The 20,733-nt window shown below is 39.9% G+C and overlaps 1 protein-coding gene across 1 annotated transcript; it reads left to right on the top strand.

Annotated features, from left to right (window-relative positions):
• Nucleotides 1-3: 3 nt before the first annotated feature.
• VPS37A (VPS37A subunit of ESCRT-I) lies at nucleotides 4-19,967 on the top strand. Its single transcript, XM_074951337.1, has 12 exons — nucleotides 4-336; nucleotides 5,233-5,307; nucleotides 6,529-6,643; nucleotides 8,698-8,798; nucleotides 9,874-10,081; nucleotides 10,292-10,362; nucleotides 11,923-12,050; nucleotides 12,133-12,191; nucleotides 12,274-12,342; nucleotides 16,115-16,258; nucleotides 17,460-17,540; nucleotides 17,865-19,967. Exons 1-11 carry the CDS (start codon nucleotides 209-211, stop codon nucleotides 17,538-17,540), a joined length of 1,179 nt encoding a protein of 392 aa, XP_074807438.1. The 5' UTR covers nucleotides 4-208; the 3' UTR covers nucleotides 17,865-19,967.
• The last annotated feature ends 766 nt before the right edge of the window (nucleotides 19,968-20,733 follow it).

Here is a 20,733-nt window from a genome sequence, read left to right as displayed (position 1 = left end):
CAATAGGTGCGTCCGCCGAGCGGTGATGACGTCAGGCGAATCACGCGGGGTGTGTGTTGATGTCTGAGAGGACCGTGGCTCGCGCTGTTTACTTCCTGTCTCCGAGCAGAGCCCAGGGCTGAGGGCACGGAAACCGGCCCCGCCAGCGGCCGGGCAGAGCGGCGTTCTCCCCCTCGGGGCGGCGGGTGGCCCGGGCGCCGCGGGGAGGATGAACTGGCTGTTCCCCCTGTCCAAGGGCGGCGGCTCCTCGTCCCCCGCGGCCCCGCTCCCCGCCCTCACCAGCCTCCAGCAGCAGAAGCAGCGGCAGATCGAGTCCCTGCGCAGCGCCCATTCCGCGTGAGTGACCGGCGGGGTGGGCGGGAGTCATCCCGGAGCCGCCCCAGACATTTCCCTCCCGGGCTGCCCGGCCGTACCTGCCTCCCCTCCTCCCTCCGGCGTCTGCTTCGCTCTCCGCGGAGCCCCAGGGCAGCCGCCACCCGAGAGTTACTCGGCGCCGCGCAGGGGCTGGCGAGTCCGGGGCTGCGGGGAGCCGTTCTGTGACTGTTAGCCCTGCAAAGTCCACCTGGGACACGAGAGGCAAGCCGGGGGCTTCCTTCTCCTGCATCATCGTCAGGGATAGTGCTAGGCGCTGTGACAGCCGGGCAATCTCATCTCCTTCCTTGCCTTTGCACATCTGTAAAGGGTGGACCCTCCCTCCAATTATTCCTTAAGCGGTTCTGTTAACGATGCAGAAGACCAGCTGTGCCCTCCTTTATTTTGGCTCTTCAGGAATAAAAAGTAACCAATTGAATGTTGTTGCTAATTCAGATGAGGTGGTGGTATCTGTTGCCTTTTTCATATCCATGCAAAAACATAACAGAAGTGACTAAAGTTGTGACACTTATGAAAGCCATAATGTAGAAGTAATTGTACTAGCATATCTGTTTATACCAATATAATTTATTCTCTTGAACTTAAGCTGCATCAGGACGGACATTTTTGTACAGATATGAATGGCCTCCACATTGGTGGGTTTTGCTAGTGTAACTATCCTGGCAAAGCCCTCCTACTGTAGACAAAGTCTTACAGTGAGAAACTTAATGCTCAGTTTGTTCTTTTATCAAGGAGAAGAGTGTGAGGCATCATGATTCTGATGTATTAGTACCTTCACAAGTACCTGGAACTAAAGGGCTCTTCTGTTTAGTGGTGAAAGGTATAACAAGAATCAAAGTAAAGTGTCTCAGAGTGGGGCCAGGAGCAGAGCGCAGGGCGGGAATCCCAGACCCTGCTCCTGCGCAGGGCCAGGGGGTAGCCAGGACCCCAGACCCCGATTCTGCTGCTGTGCAGAGCCAGGAGTGGGGAAAAGCAGGCAGGACCCCAGAGCCTGACCCTGCCACTGCTGCGGGAGGGAAGGGCAGCCAGGACCCCACAGCCCAACCCTGCCTCTCCGCAGAGCCGGGGAGAGGGGAAGCCCACAGCCTGACACTACCGCTGTGCGGGGCCGGGCAGAGGCCCGCAGCCTGGACCCCAACCTTGGTGCTGTGTGGGAGCCCGCAGCCCAGACCCCGAGCCCACCATGCAGGGCCAGGAGGCAGCTGGTGAACCGGCCTGTGACCATTTGCACACAGTTGAGCTAGGCCGCAGCTGTGTGTTAATTGGGCCGCATGTGAGCCATGGGTTGAAAACTTCTGGTCTATAAGAATCCAAAACTAGGTTTGCCTAGTTATGTTTAAGAATACATATTTCCCGTTAAATTTAAGTCTTGCAGCACTATAACCCAGTGTTGTTCAACTTGTGGCTTTAGAGCCACGTGCAGTTCTCATGGTGCATTCATATTTGCACTGATCACATAAGCATTACCATACTTTCAAGATGTGCAAGAGACTGCTAAACAGATAAAGTGTGATCCTTTCAAGAACCTGGCATGAGAAACAGAGGAGAGAACTTTTTCCTCCTCCATCAGCCAGGCAGGAATGCAGGGCAGGAGAAGAAAACCACACTCCCTTTCAAGAGCCAAGAGAGGGGAACAAAATTAAGTTTAGTAGTTGCAGAGCACCACTAAATCCTGATACAGTATCCTGATATTTCATTGTGATGCTTGAGTTGTGGTGTTACTCAGATGTTGAGATACTGCTATTGTTTGTTTAAGGTTGTGCCTGCTAAGAGCTAGGCTTTTCCGAAACACTCCGTAAGGATGGTCCGTGTTCTGAGGAGCTCATGATCTAAGGACAGACAAGTAGACAGAAATTAGGGGAAAGAAAATGTGAATAAAAATAGGCAAATCATATACAATTCACTGCCCAAAAATGTCATTAACACAGAGTTAAAGTTGGCTGGCAATGCCGTATACCTTTCCAGAACATCGAGTGCAGTTATACTTAAACCTCTGAAAACCAGAAAATAAAGAGTTAAGGAATTCTGCATTAAAAAAGTTTCTGGCAGTGAATTTTCCTTGATTTTGAGGAAGTGGTGATAGTGAGGGCGTGTGTGAGTGGGGGCGCAGAGAAGGAGGCTTCTGGGTACACCTTGCTGAGGCCAGGTCTACACTAAAAAGTTAGGTTGACTCAGCTATGTCACTGTGGGGTATGAACAATCCACACCCCTGTGCAACATAGTTAAGCCAACATAACCCCTGGTGTAGATAGCATTAGGATGACCAGAGAAACACTCCTGTTGCTGTAAACATAGCCTGACACTCTGCTACCAGCTCTGCCTTTCTCCCAGCCACTCAGTGCCCCTGATACAGCTGGAGGGGCCATAGGGAGGAAGGAAAATAGTAACCAGTAAGGCAGCAAAGGGGGAGTGGAGAGGAGCACAGTCCCAGACTCTGTACTCCACTTAGGGGGCTAATATAGAAGGAAGGGGCTCTGTACAACCCTCTGTGGAATAGGAGGGCTGCAGAGGTGTGAAGTAGCCCATTTGACTCATTCGGACAGTCTCAGATTAATTGGGACCTGGAGATAAATGCAACAGCCGCTCTCAGAAGTGTGAACTGACTCATTCATCTAATTGGGTGTTCTCCTTCCCCCTTGTGCTAAAGGTCACCCAAGACCCGATTGTGGAATACCAGTTTTCAAGACACACTCTCTATGCTTCTGAGTTTTAGAGCACTTTCAATATTGAAATCAGCTCCTTATTTGGAGTGTGCTATCTGAGGAATCCCTTGACTCCAAATTCGCACCAAAAAGTGTTAGCTGATCAGTAGTAAAGATTATCTCATTATAAGAACTGTAAAAATTTGATTCTTGTGACTTTTTTAGGCAGACTATATCTGGAGCAAAAGAGCTCAAATTTGTACCACTAGCCCTACCCCATACCCCATGAGGCAGAGAAATTTTCTAGGCAATCTGAGTAAGCATGTGGATTTTAGAACACTTGGAAATATTGGCTGTAAAACAGTAAACTAGTCTCAAATTTAACTTTAGCAGAGCTCCTGGCCAGCATAATATATACATTACAAGTTTGTACAAGTCAGCTTGATTCATTGTAAACAGCTTGGTAGAGTGGAACTTTAAATGTGGACAAGACAGGAGCTTTGTGGAGTAGTTCAGGGAGGTTGTATCATGCCTAGGGAACAGTGCAGAGGAAGGCATGGAGGTGATTTTGAGAGAAGCTAACAAATGGGCAGACAAGACTGGGAGCACTGGCAGAGCAGAGGGAACAGAGGACAATGCAAAGCCTGACACAGAAGATTTGAGGTGGTGAGAAGCTTAAATTCCATGTGATAGTAGATGGAGACCCATTGTGGGGAGTTATGTAATTAAATTGATGGGCAGTGAAGATGAGTTTTTGGATGCACTTTATATGGACTAAAGGCATGCCATGTGTATGTTTCAGAGGCCAACAATGAGAATGTTGCAATAGTCAACTGTCAAACACAATTTCAGAACATATTTTACAATTACTTATTCCACGATGAGATTCCACTTCATTAAAGTAGTGGCCCTTCAATGAGTATCACTGCTCTGTCCCCTAAAGGAAGATCTTGGAGCGTGTGATTGTTTTTCCTCCAAATTTCAGACTGTTCTGTTAATATCTGTGAAGTTTCTACAGGAATGACTGTTTTGTCTTTAAACATTTCTACATTATTTATAATCTGAACATTGAAGCACTGTTCCTGTGCCTGAAAACCTGAAAGTGAAACTGACTAGAAACAGGTCAGAGTGACTAATCAATTTACATTATAGTGGCGGTAGTGCAATAACAAAAGATGAATAACCTTCTTTTATTAGCAAACAAGATACTTTTAGAAACACAAGTAAGGCATTTTGTTTTAAATATGACTTCCAGTTTGAAAGTGTCTCTTATAGATATGTATTTCACTTTCCCTATTAATCTGTCAAAAATGACATGCTATGGGTTTATTGTACTAAATGTTAATAACTCTTAAAATAGACTGTAACACAACTGTGCAAGAATGACTCTTTCTATAGCTAGCTCACGTAGCACTTCAACTATAGATAAAATGTGCTATATAAAATTCATCTATTATGGCAAAGCTATAGAACAGCACTTTTGACAGGCTAATAGGAAAAGTTGCAGTGAATTGGTGAAGTGGGTATTTAATTTATCATAAACCAGGACAAGAAGTTCACACACTGTGAAGTTGTTGACAAAACTTTTGTCTTTCATGGGTACTTTAAAAAGCCCCCCCTTCCCCGCAAAAGACAAAAGTTTTGCTGACGCAAGTTGCAGTGTGAACGTGGCTTTGTCGGCAGGAGCACTCTCCTGCCCACAAAGCTAACGCCGCTCGCAGGGCTGGAAGTATTTTGTCGGCAAAAGTGCCGACAAGGTACCAACAAAAAGCATTTACACACACTGACTTTTAGCAACAAGGCTGTGTCGACACAGCCTTGTCGTTAAAAGCTGCATTGTATAGACAAGCCCTTAGTCTTGTTGTTTCAGCCTGCTTGGCTGCACACTGAAACAAAGGCAACCAGGAATCTGTTCAGAGTATGAATATTATCTTTGCAATTAGAAGGATTAATTATGTTTTGGGGAAATGGAGATGACATTACATTTACGAAGCCTGGATTTTTCTAGTGCCTTTATGTAAACTGCCTGCAGTCACGTATCTTAACAATTCACAACTGTCCTTCTCTTTTTCATTTTATCTAGGTCAGCATTCTGTGAAGATGTTAAGTAATTGCAACAATTTGTTTTCTTTCATTTTTTACAAGTATAGTAGAAAAATAAATCAAAGTATGTCTGTATCTACTGTTAATTGGACTCTAACAATTTTTTCCTTTATAGCATTGCCGAAATACAGAAAGATGTGGAATATAGGTTGCCATTCACCGTAAACAACCTGACCATTAATATTAACGTGTGAGTAGCGTGAGATCTACTTAAACACAACTTTGGGAACTTAAAATCTTGCCTCGTAAATAGTAACAATAATAAAACTTAAGGTCCCATTCCCGCAAACACTTACAGATGTGCTTATCTTTACTGTACTAGTAAACACTCAAAGCACATGTCATATTTTCAGGCTCAGTTCTAAAGCAAGCCTACATTTTTTCAGCGGGAAGCTAAGTCACATAAAATGGCAAGCAGTTTCTAAAGTTTGAATTGAATTACTAATAGAAACTTTTCTTTTAATTCTCTTTATTTTCTGTACTAAAACATCAGTCATACAAGACCATTATTTCATTCATCTTTTCTACTGTAAATTAAGTTTTTTACAGTGTTTACTCTGAATTTGCATGCTATGGTCTCTGGCACCCTAGGCTGTTTTAGTTGCACATTTTTACTGCTTTAGCATAGAGCATTTGCTCTGGTGCCTGGTCACGGAACCTAATTCTCCTGTGGTTCCCAGGGCATCGCCCTTTTCTCTCCAAGGGCTTGTCTACGTGGGACATTAGTGTATGGCAAGCCAGGGTGTGACTCTGTGGCACACTAGCCTGCCACATGGTAATGTCCTATGTAGACCCTGTTCCAGTGCACTAAAAGTTCCATAGTGTACTTTCACATGCTGGTGTTTGAAACAGGAGTATGTATAAGTGCATTACCAAACTTTTAGTGCATCGGAGGGTCCACAATGCAAGTTGTAGATTCACACCCTGGCTTGCTGCAGGGTGTCTCCTGTTGTAAGCAAGCCCAAAGTTTGTATATCCCAAAACACCATGGAGGTATTTAAGCCTGTTCAGCTGCACTGGAGAGTACAATCTGCTCTCTCCTTTTCTCAGTCCAGTTGCCCTCCTCGGTGCCATTTAACATTCTGATTAACATTCTCTTCCTTTTATTGAAGAGACATCGTGCAGTTTTTTTTCTTGCTGTTTAAACTGATCTGATCCCAGAAAAGAAGTATTCAAAGAGGTCACCACTCATATTACTGTCTCTTTTTTTTTTTTTCCCCCACATATTTAGTAATATATACCTGAAGTAAAAATCCCTCTTGTGCACCTCACTCTGTCTCCATAGTTTTTCCTGTTAGGAAGTAGGATAATCATCTGATATTTTTTCTTAATGCAACACATTCCTAATAAGACAAGCTTATAATAGACAGTTAAAAATGCCAATAATAATAAAGTATTTTTGTGTTTACAGCTTGCTTCCTCCTCAGTTTCCTCAGGAAAAACCGGTGATCAGTGTTTTCCCACCAGTAAGACATCACTTAATGGACAAACAAGGAGTGTATGTGGCATGTCCATTAATAAGCAATGTATGTATAATTCATAATGTCACACCCTAACGGTTATATAGCAGATTTCATATATGTAGCACTCTGACTTCTCTAGTACATCTAACAGCAAATTACTAGGAATAGAAAACTTAATTTATATGTGCTTTGTGTAAAAACAGAAAAACCCACAATATTTTGAATAATCACTCAGAACAACTTCTGTTGCACTGCTGTAAGCTTCAGTGACTTGGAGGGTTACTGTAGGGTTTCTTAAATATGGATAGCACCATGTGTTGTGACTTAAGTCCGATTTGCAAAGACATCTTCCTACTTTGTGAAATTGTTGTAATCTAAAATTAGATTACTTTGCAATTTACTGATGCATGCAACGCTAAGCAGGTCTTAAAGATGTTAGCTATCCTAGATAACACAATATGTCTTTCATTTGTTTTCTCTGCTGGGGTGTGTGTGTGTATGTATGTATGTATATCAGAGTTGTTTTACTCCAGTTCATTTAGTAGAAAATTCTTTCTAGGAAATTCCCAGTCATTTTTGGATACTTAGAAATAACAGAGCCAATTTTGTAGTTTTGACTATTTGAATGGCTTTTTATTTCAGATTAATGTGTTAACTTATTGAGCTTTCAGATGAGCATTAGGTCTGTTTAGTCATTTTTCTATCAAACAATTCCATATATAGATAGCCCATATCTGATAATGGAAGATATACATAGATTTCGAGTACCCACTCTCAGCTCAGGAGGCTTCAACTCTTAAAGAAATGACTTATTAAAAACGCTAAGGGCTTGTTTACACACATTTTGAGTTACCACTTTAACGATCTGTTTCTGTACTGTTATACAACCTTCTAATGTGGATGCAATTATACATGAGTTATAACTCATGTTTAGGCATACAGCAATATCATATGAATAATGATGCGGCCTCTGGCGGGACACAGCTGAAAGTATCAGTTCAGGACAAATTGCTTAGAGCAGGGCAGTTACAGCCCAAGGCTGGGTTTCCTTTACTATTAAGGCACACCAAACCAACCAAACAGAGAGGACTTTAGTCTCACCCCATTGGCTAACCATAAGTCATACAAGCAATTCCCTTAGACACTCCAGTTTCCCAGTGTCACCACTCATGATGGGGACGAATAGTTATGAAAACCAATACCCCAGTAAAAAAAAAGTTCTCCCGATCTCAAAGGGCCAAGCCCCAGACCCAGGTCAATATATAAGTCAGACCTTACCCACAAATCACACTGTTGCCAATTCTTTAGAATCTAAAATGTAAAGGTTTATTCATAAAAGAATGAGATATAGATGAAAGTTAAAATTGGTTAAATGGAATCAATTACATACAGTAATGGCAAAGTTCTTGGTTCAGGCTTGTAGCAGTGATGGAATAAACTGCAAGTTCAAATCAAGTCTCTGGAGTTCATCCACAGCATGGATGGGTCATTCAGTGGCTTTGTTCAGAGCTTCAGTGTAGCAGAGTTCCTCCAGAGGTAAAAAACAGGATTGAAGACAAATGGAGGAGATGCAGCTGCCTTTTATAGTCTTCTTGCCATGTGGCCTGTGCTTCCTTTGTTCCAAAAACAAGCTACCTAGCACATGGCATGGAAAAACTTTAGAGTTCTGTCCATTGGCATGTCCCTGCATGCCTTGCTGAGTCACAAGGTATATCTGTCTTCTCTCAATGGGTCAGCTGTATAGCTGATGGCCCTTAATGGGCCATCAAGCAGGCTAGGCAGTGCTGACGCCAAACTGTCTGGGGTGTCGCCCAGAAGCATAGCACAAGTTTGAAATACAGGCAGTATAAAGCCAATACTTATAACTTTAAATACAAAAATGATACATGCATACAGGTAGCATAAACATAACCAGCAAATCATAACCTTGTCATAGACACCTTACTTAACCTCTTTTGTACAAAATTTGATGCCACTATATGACCTTGGTTGCAACAATCTATACAGTCACAGTTTATGTCAATGACGTCACAATTGCATTCATGTACTTCTTTTTTGTTGAGCTTCTTTGATACTTTAGGAGTGCTAAATATAATATAGATTTTGTTCTCTACCAGTTCACAATGCACTCTGACCTTGGAAAAATTATTCAGAGTTTACTGGATGAGTTTTGGAAGAATCCTCCAGTTTTGGCTCCTAGCTCAACATCATTTCCATAGTAAGTATACATAAAGGTAAAATTGAGAAATCAGACCATTTTCAAGTGTATGCAAAGCCTGGACAAGCAATTTCCAGATTAATCTTTAGATTTTCTTAGGAAATGTATGAATGTAAGAGTATGTCAAGGAACAAACTGGAAACAATTAGTATGTAAATTAGTTGAAGGAGAGGCAAAATGTCCAAAGAATGGTTTTGTTTCAGGCTGGAAATGTATAATTCAGGCAATTGATTCGCATGGATCTGGCCACTTCGGGTCAATTTTAAAATGATAAATATAGTTGGCTTTGCTGTATTAGCATGTTAGTTTGACTTTAGTGCTTTTATGTTTCTGAAGATTAATGAATGTGCACCACTAGCAAAACCAGCACTTCAGGCAATGATTCCTGTAAGCAGTTGTTTGTTCCTGGGTGCCCCGCTGATTACCTCAGGATCTGAAACTCCCAAACTAGAAGGCAACTTTTCTTTAATTCATTTGTGAATCTGTCCAATAGATAATTAGATTAAAATATGCAAAGCAGGCCCTAGACACTATAGCTTGTCCATACTTCAGAAATTATTGATCACAGACAAGCAATATCATATGCAATTTTGAATTAAAAAAAAAGTTAATCACTTCAGAAACTGCTTAAAAGCTTTATCTGATACTGATGCTCTTAAGTTTTGTAGGGTGAATAAACCCTAATAGACATTGCAACTCATTTTTTTTAAGGGCTTCTTAGTGGAAACCAGGTTTAAACTGATGTTTTCACAAACTTCTGAGAAGCATAAAACTTGTTTACATTTGCAGTTGGCTGTATATCAAATCTGAGAGCATATAATTGAGACAGTTGAGCTTACTGCATTATGAAAAACTTTCTAAGTATTGTATAAATAGCAACATATGGTAAAGTATCTCTCTCAGAATTATTTTTTTATTCTCATTTTTATTATTACTTTTAAGATAAACACTTGTGTACTACTTCAAAAGCTCAACAACCATGTACCTTGAATGTGCGCTAGTAATTTCAGATATATTTTTAAAATATCATAAATGAAGAGTAAACAATTAATTGCTGATGGTAATTTTTTTTTAGTCTTTACAGTAAACCAGCTGGAATGCCTCCTTATACTCCTCAGGGTTTTCCGTTTCTTCCTCCATACCCACCACAAGAAACAAATAGATCTATAGCCTCTGTGCCAGTTGCTGAATCAGGTTACACTACAGACAAACCCGCTGCTCCATCCTATGGCTTGATCACAGACCTGCCATTACCTGTTCCAACAACAGAAGCGCTATTACAGGTTTGTATGTGTAGTGAGATTTATCACTTAAGCAGTCTACACCTACGTCCCTCAGAGCTAGTCCCGGCATTTGAATACAAATCCTTCGAAGGGCAGATGTGTGCAGAGGCAACCATTCTTGCTATGGCAAGGGCTTTTTAGATGAGATTAGAAGCAAAAGAAAGAAATTACTATTCAAAGTTTAAATAATGCTTTTAAACTTCTATTCAGGTGGGCCAGAATGGCTTCAGTTACAAGATGCCTGATGTTCCTGATGCTTTTCCAGAGCTCTCAGAATTAAGGTAAGATCTTGGAGAGAAAAGTGTTTTTACTTTGTGGTAATGCATATGACAATTACTGCTTGAACTGGAAAAATTTTTTTTTTTCTTGTTGCTAGATAGCCACCAAAAAGTTTCATTAGGAGAAAAGAGTAGTCATATTTACCATGACTTCCTTAGTTTCTGTAGGTTGCTAGATATCTTTTATTAACTCACGGTTTTTTCTTGCTCGGGTTTTTAATAGGAAAATATATTGGGAACTATAGGTAATGCTGTCTTACATTACTCTGACAAGCTATAAAAGAGTCTCTTGCTGTGTCCTTCAAACTGTTTTCCTGTGCATCACCAGGCACCCAATGAGTGTAACATCTGGAAAATGAAAGAGTCAAAAAAGGCAGGAAGGCATATACTGTATTTAGGCAGCCTAGGGCAGTCAGCCATAGAAAAGACTTCCACTTTTGTGAATATTTATAACTTATGTTGTAAATACTTGCTCTTACAATAAACATTTATCCATACTGCCACTTGGCTGATTTTGGTTTTTTAAGCTGTGGCAAGGCATTAACAGGTAGCCTTCACTGGAGAATTTCCTTCAGGCTTTTGAAACAGCCTCTGAAGCCAGATATATCTGTCTGAAAGAAATACATTCTTCAGTTAAAATTAGTCTGAGACAATGGATTTGCTCACATTCTGATGCCCTACTCTTAATAGTTGACTAAACCAAAAACTCTTTCTTGTAGAATGCAAATCAGTTGACCTTTCCGATACATTTCCAGGTTTGGCAGGATGAACAACAGTTTCTTAGTGTCTCTGGAAACAGAGAATTCCTTAAGGGTGTATCAACAAGCAGTTTAGATATGAGGCTTGTAAGCACTAGTAGCATATGTTTAATATATAGCAAAGGGTTTTTGGTTTCGTTTCTTTCTTTTTTTTTTTTTTTTTAAGAAACATTACCAGCAAGTCTGAGCCTTCCAAGATGACTAAAGAGAAATGTGGACTCAATGCATCATCTCCTAAGCTTTTCCATAGCGCTCCAGAATTTGCCAACAATGTGATGTTTCTAGTCTAATTTCTCAAATTGTGTTGCATCAGAAATAGATAACACATTAAGGAAGTAAAGATTGAAACTAAAGACACTAAGGGCTTGGCTACACTTATATTTTATAGTACTCTAACTTGCTGGCTCGGGGGTGTGAAAAATCACCCTCCCGAGTGCAGCAAGTTAGAGCGCTTTAAAGCGCTAGTGTAAACAGGCTCCAAGGCTCGGAGCTAATCCCCTCGTGGAGGTGAATTACCAGGAGCGCTGGGAGAGCGCTCTCCCAGTGCTCACGCGCAACCACACTCGCACTTCAAAGCACTGTTGTGGGAGTGCTCCCGAAGTTTCCAGTGTAGCCATGCCCTAATATACCACCTTTCAAAGCCTGTCCACTGCAGATGGTAGAGTCCAGTGCAAGAAAAAATAAAACAACATGGCTTCTTTGCTGGAGGAAAAGAAATCCCAAATAAGTTGCTAGCTTTCATTTTTGATTGGCCTTTTTGCTGTATATCCTTTTTTTTTTTTTTTTTTTTTTTTTTTAAATCCAGTATACCACAGCTGACAGATATGAATGAGCAAGAGGATATTTTGCTGGAACAGTTTGTGAATCTGCCCCAGCTGAAGCAAATCATAGTGGATAAAGATGACTTAGTGAAAAGCATTGAAGAGTTAGCAAGTAAGACTTCAACATATTCATAACTATGGTGTGTTTTCAGAACCATAGTCTCTTAAAATTAAACAGCTTATTTATTTTACAGAAAAAAATTTACTGTTGGAACCCAGTCTAGAGGCAAAAAGGCAAACAGTGCTCGATAAAGTAAGTGAATGAAAATAAATTTTCTGGAAAAGAAATAGCTGAAATGTTCTTTGTATTTAAGAAATCTTTTTCCCCCCCCCAGTATGAACATCTTACTCAGATGAAAGCCACCTTTGAAAAGAAGATGCAAAGGCAGCATGAGCTTAGTGAGGTATAACTTTTTTTAATTTCATGTTGACTTTTGAATAACATACTGCAAACTATGGACAAAAGTATAATAAAAATTGTAAAGAATATTATTCTGACCAGATTCTGCTTTTATGTGAGTCTGCATGGCTCCCATGATCTGAGTAAAGTGGAGCTATGTAATATTTCTGCGACAGTCAATTCTTAGGTGTAAAGTTAGCTTAAAAACAAAACAGAAGGTAGTAGTACAACCAAAATCCTATTTCACATTCAGTGGTACAGTAGCAAAAAATCTGTCATGCTGAGTGATAGTACCATTAGAATTGTTCCTGACAAATTTTGGTCAAAGGCAGGTATTGGGGAGAGAGATTGACACCCCTCCCCCCAAAAAAAATCCATTAACTAAACCAGTTAGCAGGATGAATTAATCAAACTCTTTGTTATGATGGGAGGAGTTGTAACAGACGAGGTAATAAAATCAAGAACACAGTTAAAACCTGGTTAAGAGTTCTAGGCCAGACACAATAAACTTACTTCAGGAGAAAGAACACCAGGGCTGAAGTCCAGCTTAGTTCTCCACATAATATGTATAAAAGTACCAACTATAAGTGAATCATTCTCACGTAATGTCAGTATCACAGTTTAACAAGACTTGACTATTTTCAAGTGCAGCTAAAGTGTGTTACAAAAAAAGAGATGAGGCCAGTGTAATTGACTTTGAGCCTAGCTGGATAAAGAAAAGGTGAAAGGAATTGGTTAGCTTAAAAGTTGGTTTTGAGCTGCCATAAAACTTTTCCTCTTTGTCAAATTGGTGTTTCTTCAGGAAAAATACCAGTATGTTCAGCTTAAATTTCCCTTTGTCTTGATGCATTCAGTTCTTTGTTTCACATAGATACCAATTTACAGATACAAGCATGTTGTTGGGACTAGGAGAATAAACTTTTTTGAACAGGATTCCTCCTAGAAAAAGTAAACTAAATTGTTCAGTCAGTTGTATTCCAAAGGTATCTGAAAGCCATGATTATAAAGATTTTGTACTTTCACCTGGCTCCACTTACTCAGGTTCTTGACCAGTCCTTAAGTTTCTGGCGTGAACTTCAAGTGTGAAGCCTATTGATTACTTTTTATATTTTGCTTTAGAGCATCTTTTAATAATGACTTCTAGAAACAGTGATCTCAAAGGCCTTGGGGACCCTGCAGTCAGATCTGTGAGGGTGGGCTTTAACAACCACACACAGCATCACTGAAATCAGTGGAGCTCTGCCCAGGTGTAAGGGTAAATCAGCCCAAATCAGCTATTCTTCCAAATGTCGTCTTCATTCTGTGTTCCCGTCTAGATTTTTTTTTTTTATCAATTTAAACATTCACTGATTCCTGTAGGTGGCAAATTTCTAAGTTGCTTAGCAGTCTTAATTTTAAGATACTACAGTAATGTTCTCCCCCACACCCATTAAGCTGTTTTCATGCATTCCTTTATCTACCTTGTGTAATATACCAGATCCTCGCTAGAACGCGCATCTGTATAACGGAAATTCGGATATAACGCGATTGCAGCCATGGATCCCAAATTTAAGTACAGTACAATTTTTTTGAGTATAAACACAATAAATCGACCGCTGAGCTCTCTCCTGTCGACTCTAGTACGCCACCAGAACGAGGAGCACAAGCACAGTCGATGGGAGAGCATCAGCTAGTCACGTAGCTGAAGTTGCGTATCTTAGATCGACCCTATGCGGTAGTGTAGACAAGTCCGAAGATGATTGCTGTAGGCATAGAACGCCATACCAATGTAATGTAACAAAAATTTACAGGTACAGTACTGTATTTATCTTTAGGAAGATGTCAAAAATGTCGGGCAAAAGGAAGGCTTACTCGGTGCAGGAGAAATTGGAAGCTATCGAACAACTTAGAAATTGCAAAACCCAGGCAAAGATTAGCCGCGATATTGGCATCAACGAGTCCACCTTTCGTGGATGGCTAAAGAATGCTGACGAGCTCGGAACTTACGTTCATAACCTGGATGAAGAGCATGGCCTTCAAAGAAAATGAGCCCATTTAGCGAATGATGCCGATCTTGATTCTGTGGTGTACCCGTGGTTTGTGCAAGAACAGCAGAAAGGCATTCCAATCTCTGGCCGCTTATAGCCATGCAAGTGGAAAAATTTGACCGGGAACTTAATGGCGAATTCAGCAATTTTAAGGCGAGTTCGGGTTGGCTGTGGCGATTTCAGAAAAGACACAGAATCTCTCAGATTGCAGTTTCGGGAGAGAAACGCTCTGCTGACGACGACGCTCAATCATACCCTGCGAAGCTGAGGGAAATTTTACAGGCAGAGGGTTATTCAGAGGAACAGGTTTACAATGCAGACGAAACAGAATTTTATTATAAAATGTTGGCTGATAAAACCCTGGCTGTCAGAAAAGATGATGAATATAAGAAAGAAGGATATAAACAGGCAAAAGATCACCTTACTTTATTGTTTTCTGTGAATGCAACAGGCAACCATAAATTAAAACCATTGTGCATTGGAAAGTCTCGCATGCCTTGGTGCTTTCATCACGTAGGTGTGAATTGCCTGCCGTTTTCTTACAAGAACTCCAAAAATTCCTGGATGAGGAGAGATTTTTGAACAATGGTTCTTCACCGAATGTGTCCCTTCTGCGCAAAAGCATTTGCGGCCAAAACGCTTAGAAGAAAAGGCAGTTCTTTTGCTAGACAACTGTCCAGCGCATCCTCCAGCCGAAAGACTCAGAACCCATGACCGTAAAATACGGGTTCAATACTTACCTAAAAACACAACTTCCAAAATCTAGCCACTTGATCAAGGTGTTATCGCCATTTTTAAGCAGCACTATTGACGGAACTTTGTACGACAAATGATAGAAAGCAAGTTGTCTGTCACAGATTTCCTGAAGAAGTTGACTATCAAAGACTTCTTTTACATTGGCAGCGATTCCTGGAATTTATTATGTGCTGAAACGATAAACCGCTGTTGGATGGTGGGACTGAGAGTGTTGTTTGGCCACCTGCTCCTGGAAGAAAATGAAGGAAGCAGATCACAGTCTGCTGAGGAATTCGACTTCGAGGGATTTACAGAGGAGGAAGTTGGAAGAACAGACATGGAGTGGATGCAGGAGCTGTGCCAGCAACTGTCTGGGCTCGGGGTAACTGTTCTGCCACAAAATATTGAGTCCTGGATTAGAGGCAACAATGAAGCAGAAGAATTTTGTCCCATTGCTGAAAGTCTAACGGATGACCAAATTCTTCAGGCGGTACAACCAAACGACATTCCAGAAGCTGAAGAATTGGCCTTCGCGGTGGAAGAAGAGGAAGATGAAGTGGACGTCATTCCAACATCCGCGCGACTGTAGCTGGCTTAGAGACTGCTTTTGAGATGGTTTGAGGCGCAAGACGTTGAGCCTATAAAAATTATACAGCTACGTAGTCTTTTGTAGTTTGCTAAGCAGAAGCAGCACAGCAGCAAGAAGCAAAAGCATCTCACCGACTCTTTTAAGAAAAACTAGACTAGTTTATTGTAATGTCTACTTTAAATCTCTAATAAAGCAACACTTTTTTTCTCGTTTATTGTTTCCTTCAAGTAGGAGATTATTTTCTAAGGTTTTCTTTACTTTATGGATGTGACATTTACTGTATACGGTAATTTCATTTTAACGTGGTCCCCGCTATAACATGGTACTTGGCATGGATCCCAAATCCTGCGTTCTAGCGAGGGTCTGGTGTATAAACATGGTTTTCTATGATTATTTAACATGAGCAGGAAACTTTTTTTCCTCAGAGTTGCAGTCCCAGTGCTTTGCAGGCCAGACTGAAAGTAGCTGCTCATGAAGCCGAAGAGGAGTCTGACACTATTGCAGAAGATTTCTTGGAAGGAAAAATGGAAATAGATGACTTTCTTAGTAGCTTCATGGAAAAGAGAACAGTATGTAATATACTCTCGAGCTGAAATGAATTGTACAAGTGGTTGTATGAAACCAGTACTTGAGTTATCACTTTTAAGAGTGGAGCAGTTCTGTGATTCAGAATGCTGGATTCTGTGACCTGCTGCACACTTCTTAAAGTCTTAACTAATTTATTCTGATTCTTCCAAGATGGCAACATATCTTATTATATAGCTTGTCCGTAACCTTAGAAATGGTTTGTAGTCTTGTAAATTCACTCTGTCCTTGGACTCTAGGTTATTCTTGTATGTGCCTTCTATATACTCCTTTTTATTATGCCCAGTTCCCCTAATCTTAGAAGGTGCTTTGTGACAGAGACTTGCATCTCTTGTGGTTTTGCCACACTCACATAGCAGTGACCCCGTAACTTTCTTTGCTCTATGTATATTTTTTTGTGTGCTAAACCGTAAAAGGGAGAGTATGCACTGATTTTTTTGTCAGAGACATAATATCATTGTTACAAGGTGGACAGAAATGTGTATGAGTGCTGAAATGTAGTCTTCCATCCCATTTTTTGAGCAAGAGCAATGAGGTGTATCTTTGAGTGTACGTTTTGAGTGATTCAGGTAATACTTAGTCCTGACTCAGTGCAGGGGACTGGACTAGTTGACCTATTTAGGTCCCTTCCAGTACTACATTTCTGTGATTTCTCCCACATATAGTATTGTCCTTCTATTCTTGCACAGAAATAAGGAAGAAAACCAGTTGGGCAGTTTTAAGAGGGGGAAGGAAGAGACTGGATCTGTAGAATAATCTGCTATGTTAAGAGTCTCAACCTCATCACTTTTAAATTTCCTTAACCCTTTAAGGATGAAATAATAGAAAATAATTAAAATTGATAGTCTTAAAATATGGTTCATGATCACTGCACATGCTCTTCGTCTCTGTCCTTGTTTACGAAAGATAAATCATAGTAAAGGCATCTAATGATACTGTAAATATTTTCCTAATTACTTTTCTACATAAGCAACTGCTTCAGGAATGTTCTTGCAAATATGAGTGAATTTTGGTGGAATTGCTGGTGGGGTAGTCGTCCCCAGGTCAGTCTCTCTTTTAAGATTCCATGAAATAGGCAACTTTTGAACTAAAAAAGAAATAGGGATTGGGTGTGTAGAATACAAAAATGAAACACAGCAGGTTATTCTTTTCAGAGCTAACTGGTCCACTTTGTTTGTGTTTTAGATTTGCCACTGTAGAAGAGCCAAAGAGGAGAAACTTCAACAGGCAATAACAATGCACAGCCAATTTCATGCTCCATTATAGGTAAACTGCTACATGAAGACAAACTCCCACACACTTTGCATTACGTTCATAGCACTTACTCTATATTTACTAACTGCAAACTGTCGTGTTAAAATTATTGGTATTTCCCATAACATTTCTTGATGTAGACCAACTTCAAGTCAAAGTTCCTTGTTTGTCTGTTTCTATACAAAGGAAGGAAATAGTTGGTATCTTCAAAAAGTGTGGGTTGGGGAGAACATCTACTTTCTGAAATATGTATCTGTAACTGGGGGGGCGGGAAGGAGCTGCAAAATAGCTCTTTAGGGGTAAGCTGTCTAATTATAGAAACTTTTGTCTTCATAGACTATCCTGCAAACTAGACCTGCCAAGAGAAGAGTGAACAAACCCAACAAAGCACATTTTCTAACACCTATTTGCAAATAAACATTTCATCGTAAATGGTTGTATTTATAGAACAGATTGTATACAGTGCTGGGACTGTTTTGTACAAATTAGAATGACTCTTTATATTCTCATTTTATTCAAGAAATCCTTCTATTGCAATCTTTGCACTAATATTTCTTGTATTTATTGTTGATAGTCCTTACCATATTTAAGTTCCTGCTGCTATCCTGCCATTCTTTAGAGATTAAATATCTAAACATGTAACTTTGGCTAGCTTTGTACATTTTATAAAACATAATTCATATCTTTTGTATTTTGAATTTAAAACATTTTCTTGGGTTATTTTATGAAGACTCTTGAGGATGGTGAACTTTGTGGGGAGGAGATTGGTAATGCTTTTTATAATTGTCCGTGAAATATCAGACTTCCCTTCCTTGATGCCAAAAATGTTCAATGCCAGTTTATTTTTATTTCAAATAATATCAAACTAAACGTTGCCTGCATCTTGTTGGATAAGTAGAGTCAGTTTAAGGAACGGATGCTTTGGAAAAATAGTATGTTTACAGACTGCCGATTATATCTATTATACTAAAAGTACAAATGGACTCTTCATTCTGAAGTGACAAGGCACCCATCACTAACTAGCTACAGAGCTGTCAGCCAGACATCACCTTTCATTTTAAGCAAAACCAAAGGAATTTGTTGTTGCACAACATTTAAAAAAAAAAAGAAAGTCAGGCCACCTCTTTACATAGTTTTGGTGGTGTTTAGTGTCTTTCATCTGAGAAACTCAAAGCACTTTACAAGCATTAATTTAATTCTCAAGTCCCTTCTGAGGTAGTAATTACCTGGATTTACTATACAAGGAAACTGATTTTTCAGTGGCTGTGCAGAGAGTCATGTTAAGGGCCATGAACAGAACTCTTATCTGGTGATTTCTATATCTTTGTCCTTTGATCACTAGACCTGTCTGTCAGGTGCACTCCCTTTGAGGGGAGGGGATATATATTTAAAATGCATGAACAGGAAAATTACAAAGGCCCCATAATGTTCTACAGGTGAAAAACGGAGCCCAAAGTACAATATTCTTTTTTTTCTGGTCTATCTTACCAATTAATTGAGTCATGAAGTGAAAATACAGATTCTAGAGAAATAGATACATTTGCTACATCCTGAATTTTGGGATAGATTAAGTTACTGCAATTCTCCGTTTTATTTCTATCATAGTTGTAACTTTCTTCAGGAATCTTGATCTTGTTCTCTCTCTCCCACACACCTCTTCTGACAAGGTGAAGAGAAGCAGGGTGGAAAAACATTAGACTCTTTCTGAAAAGAGAGAACTTTTTTCATGATCTTGAGTCTACAGCTACACTACTTAATCCCGTCAAATCTGACAAGCTAAACAGGGTCAGACCAGGTCAGTACTAAAAGTTTCATACCAGTAGGTGTCACTCTAACCTCTAAGTCAGTCCTGAATTGAATGCTCCCAGCATTGTGTTAATATAGCCACTGTGTTCCTGGAAATGTTCTTTTGGGGGGGGAGGGGCTTGAGGTAAAACTAAAATCTGACTCTTTGTAGTTATTAAAGATCCATTAGCACTTCTTACAAGTGTAGGAATGTTAACCATATATGCTACCCAAATTTCAAATGGGGTAATATTCTTTTTACTTAAATTACGTCGATGGGTGCTTTTTAAATTCATATAGTTGCCTGGCAGTTTTATTTAGAAAAACTTATTCTCTGTCCTCTGTACCGTGGTGTGCTGTTTTAAACAGCTACTGAATATGGTGGTGGGCAAAGTGATCTCTGGGCATAGTTTCAGTTTGTAAACTAGATAGAGCTCTTACAGGATGAGAAGTGCTGGGCAAATAAGAGACTATATGATTATTATATTCCTTGTACCAATTAAAGCATTACCCTGAAAGATGACTTGCACATTTTAATCCTCAAAAAACATTTGAACATTAAAAATGTACAGCTGGGAGAAGTTTTGCCTCAAATATTTTTTTTGCTGAAAAATGCAGATTTGGTCCACTAAAACAGTTGGTGAATTTGAATTGATTTCAGTTGGGAAGGGGCACCCATCAGAAGTGTTGAAACAGTTTACTTCAGCATTTCTGAAAGTTAAATGGTTCAACTTTTGTTTAAGAAAAATATTTTGGAATTTCCCTCAATTTTATTTTTAAAAACCCTCAATCTAAACTTAAATGTTTTGGCTTGACACTACTTTTTTTGATATTAGTTTGCCAGTAATTTCAAAACATTTTTGTTTCAGGCTGACCTGAAACTTTTTTTTTTTTTTTTTTGCACCTGAACCAAATATTAAGTTCTTTTGTAGCCCTTACAGTATGTTCTACACACTGATTAATGAAAGTGTGTAGGTGTGGTTTTCAAAACAATAAGTAGCTCACAATTTCCCTCTTCCTTTCCCTTGTAATGCATGTACATTAAGTCGATTAATTGTAACTCCACTTTGAAATAGCTGTCCCAATTAGAGTGCTGGAGCATGGAGGCTGCTGGTGGGCCTATAGAAAGTCTGTTTTCTATAATATTGCATGTTCTAGGCCTACTGAAACTTTAGGAAATACATACTATTAGAGAAGAGAGACAGACTAATGCCTGTTGACAGCCTGCACTGTATAGCCTCACACTTTGTGACAAAGTGCATACAGATGTGTTATACCAAGTGAAAAACGGTGATATTCAGTAAACATACAGTTCAGTAATTTTCAGAATAGGAACAGAGGACCTAATTTGTCATCAGTATTCTTCTACTTTAGTTGATTACTTCTGTACTGCAGTAACTGATCTAATTTCTGTTTGCAG

This window comes from Natator depressus, chromosome 4 (assembly GCF_965152275.1).
Source record: "Natator depressus isolate rNatDep1 chromosome 4, rNatDep2.hap1, whole genome shotgun sequence".
Lineage (NCBI taxonomy): Eukaryota > Metazoa > Chordata > Testudines > Cheloniidae > Natator > Natator depressus.
This window is presented reverse-complemented; position numbering and strand designations above follow the sequence as displayed.

What these genes read in the sequence shown, in the direction of transcription:
- VPS37A (XM_074951337.1), top strand. Translation starts at nt 209, where the DNA reads ATGAACTGGCTGTTCCCCCTGTCCAAGGGCGGCGGCTCCTCGTCCCCC. An exon ending in CCAGAGCTCTCAGAATTAAG is followed by an intron (nt 10,363 to 11,922) that starts GTAAGATCTTGG and finishes TTTTAAATCCAG; the next exon opens with TATACCACAGCTGACAGATA. An exon ending in GGCAAACAGTGCTCGATAAA is followed by an intron (nt 12,192 to 12,273) that starts GTAAGTGAATGA and finishes TCCCCCCCCCAG; the next exon opens with TATGAACATCTTACTCAGAT.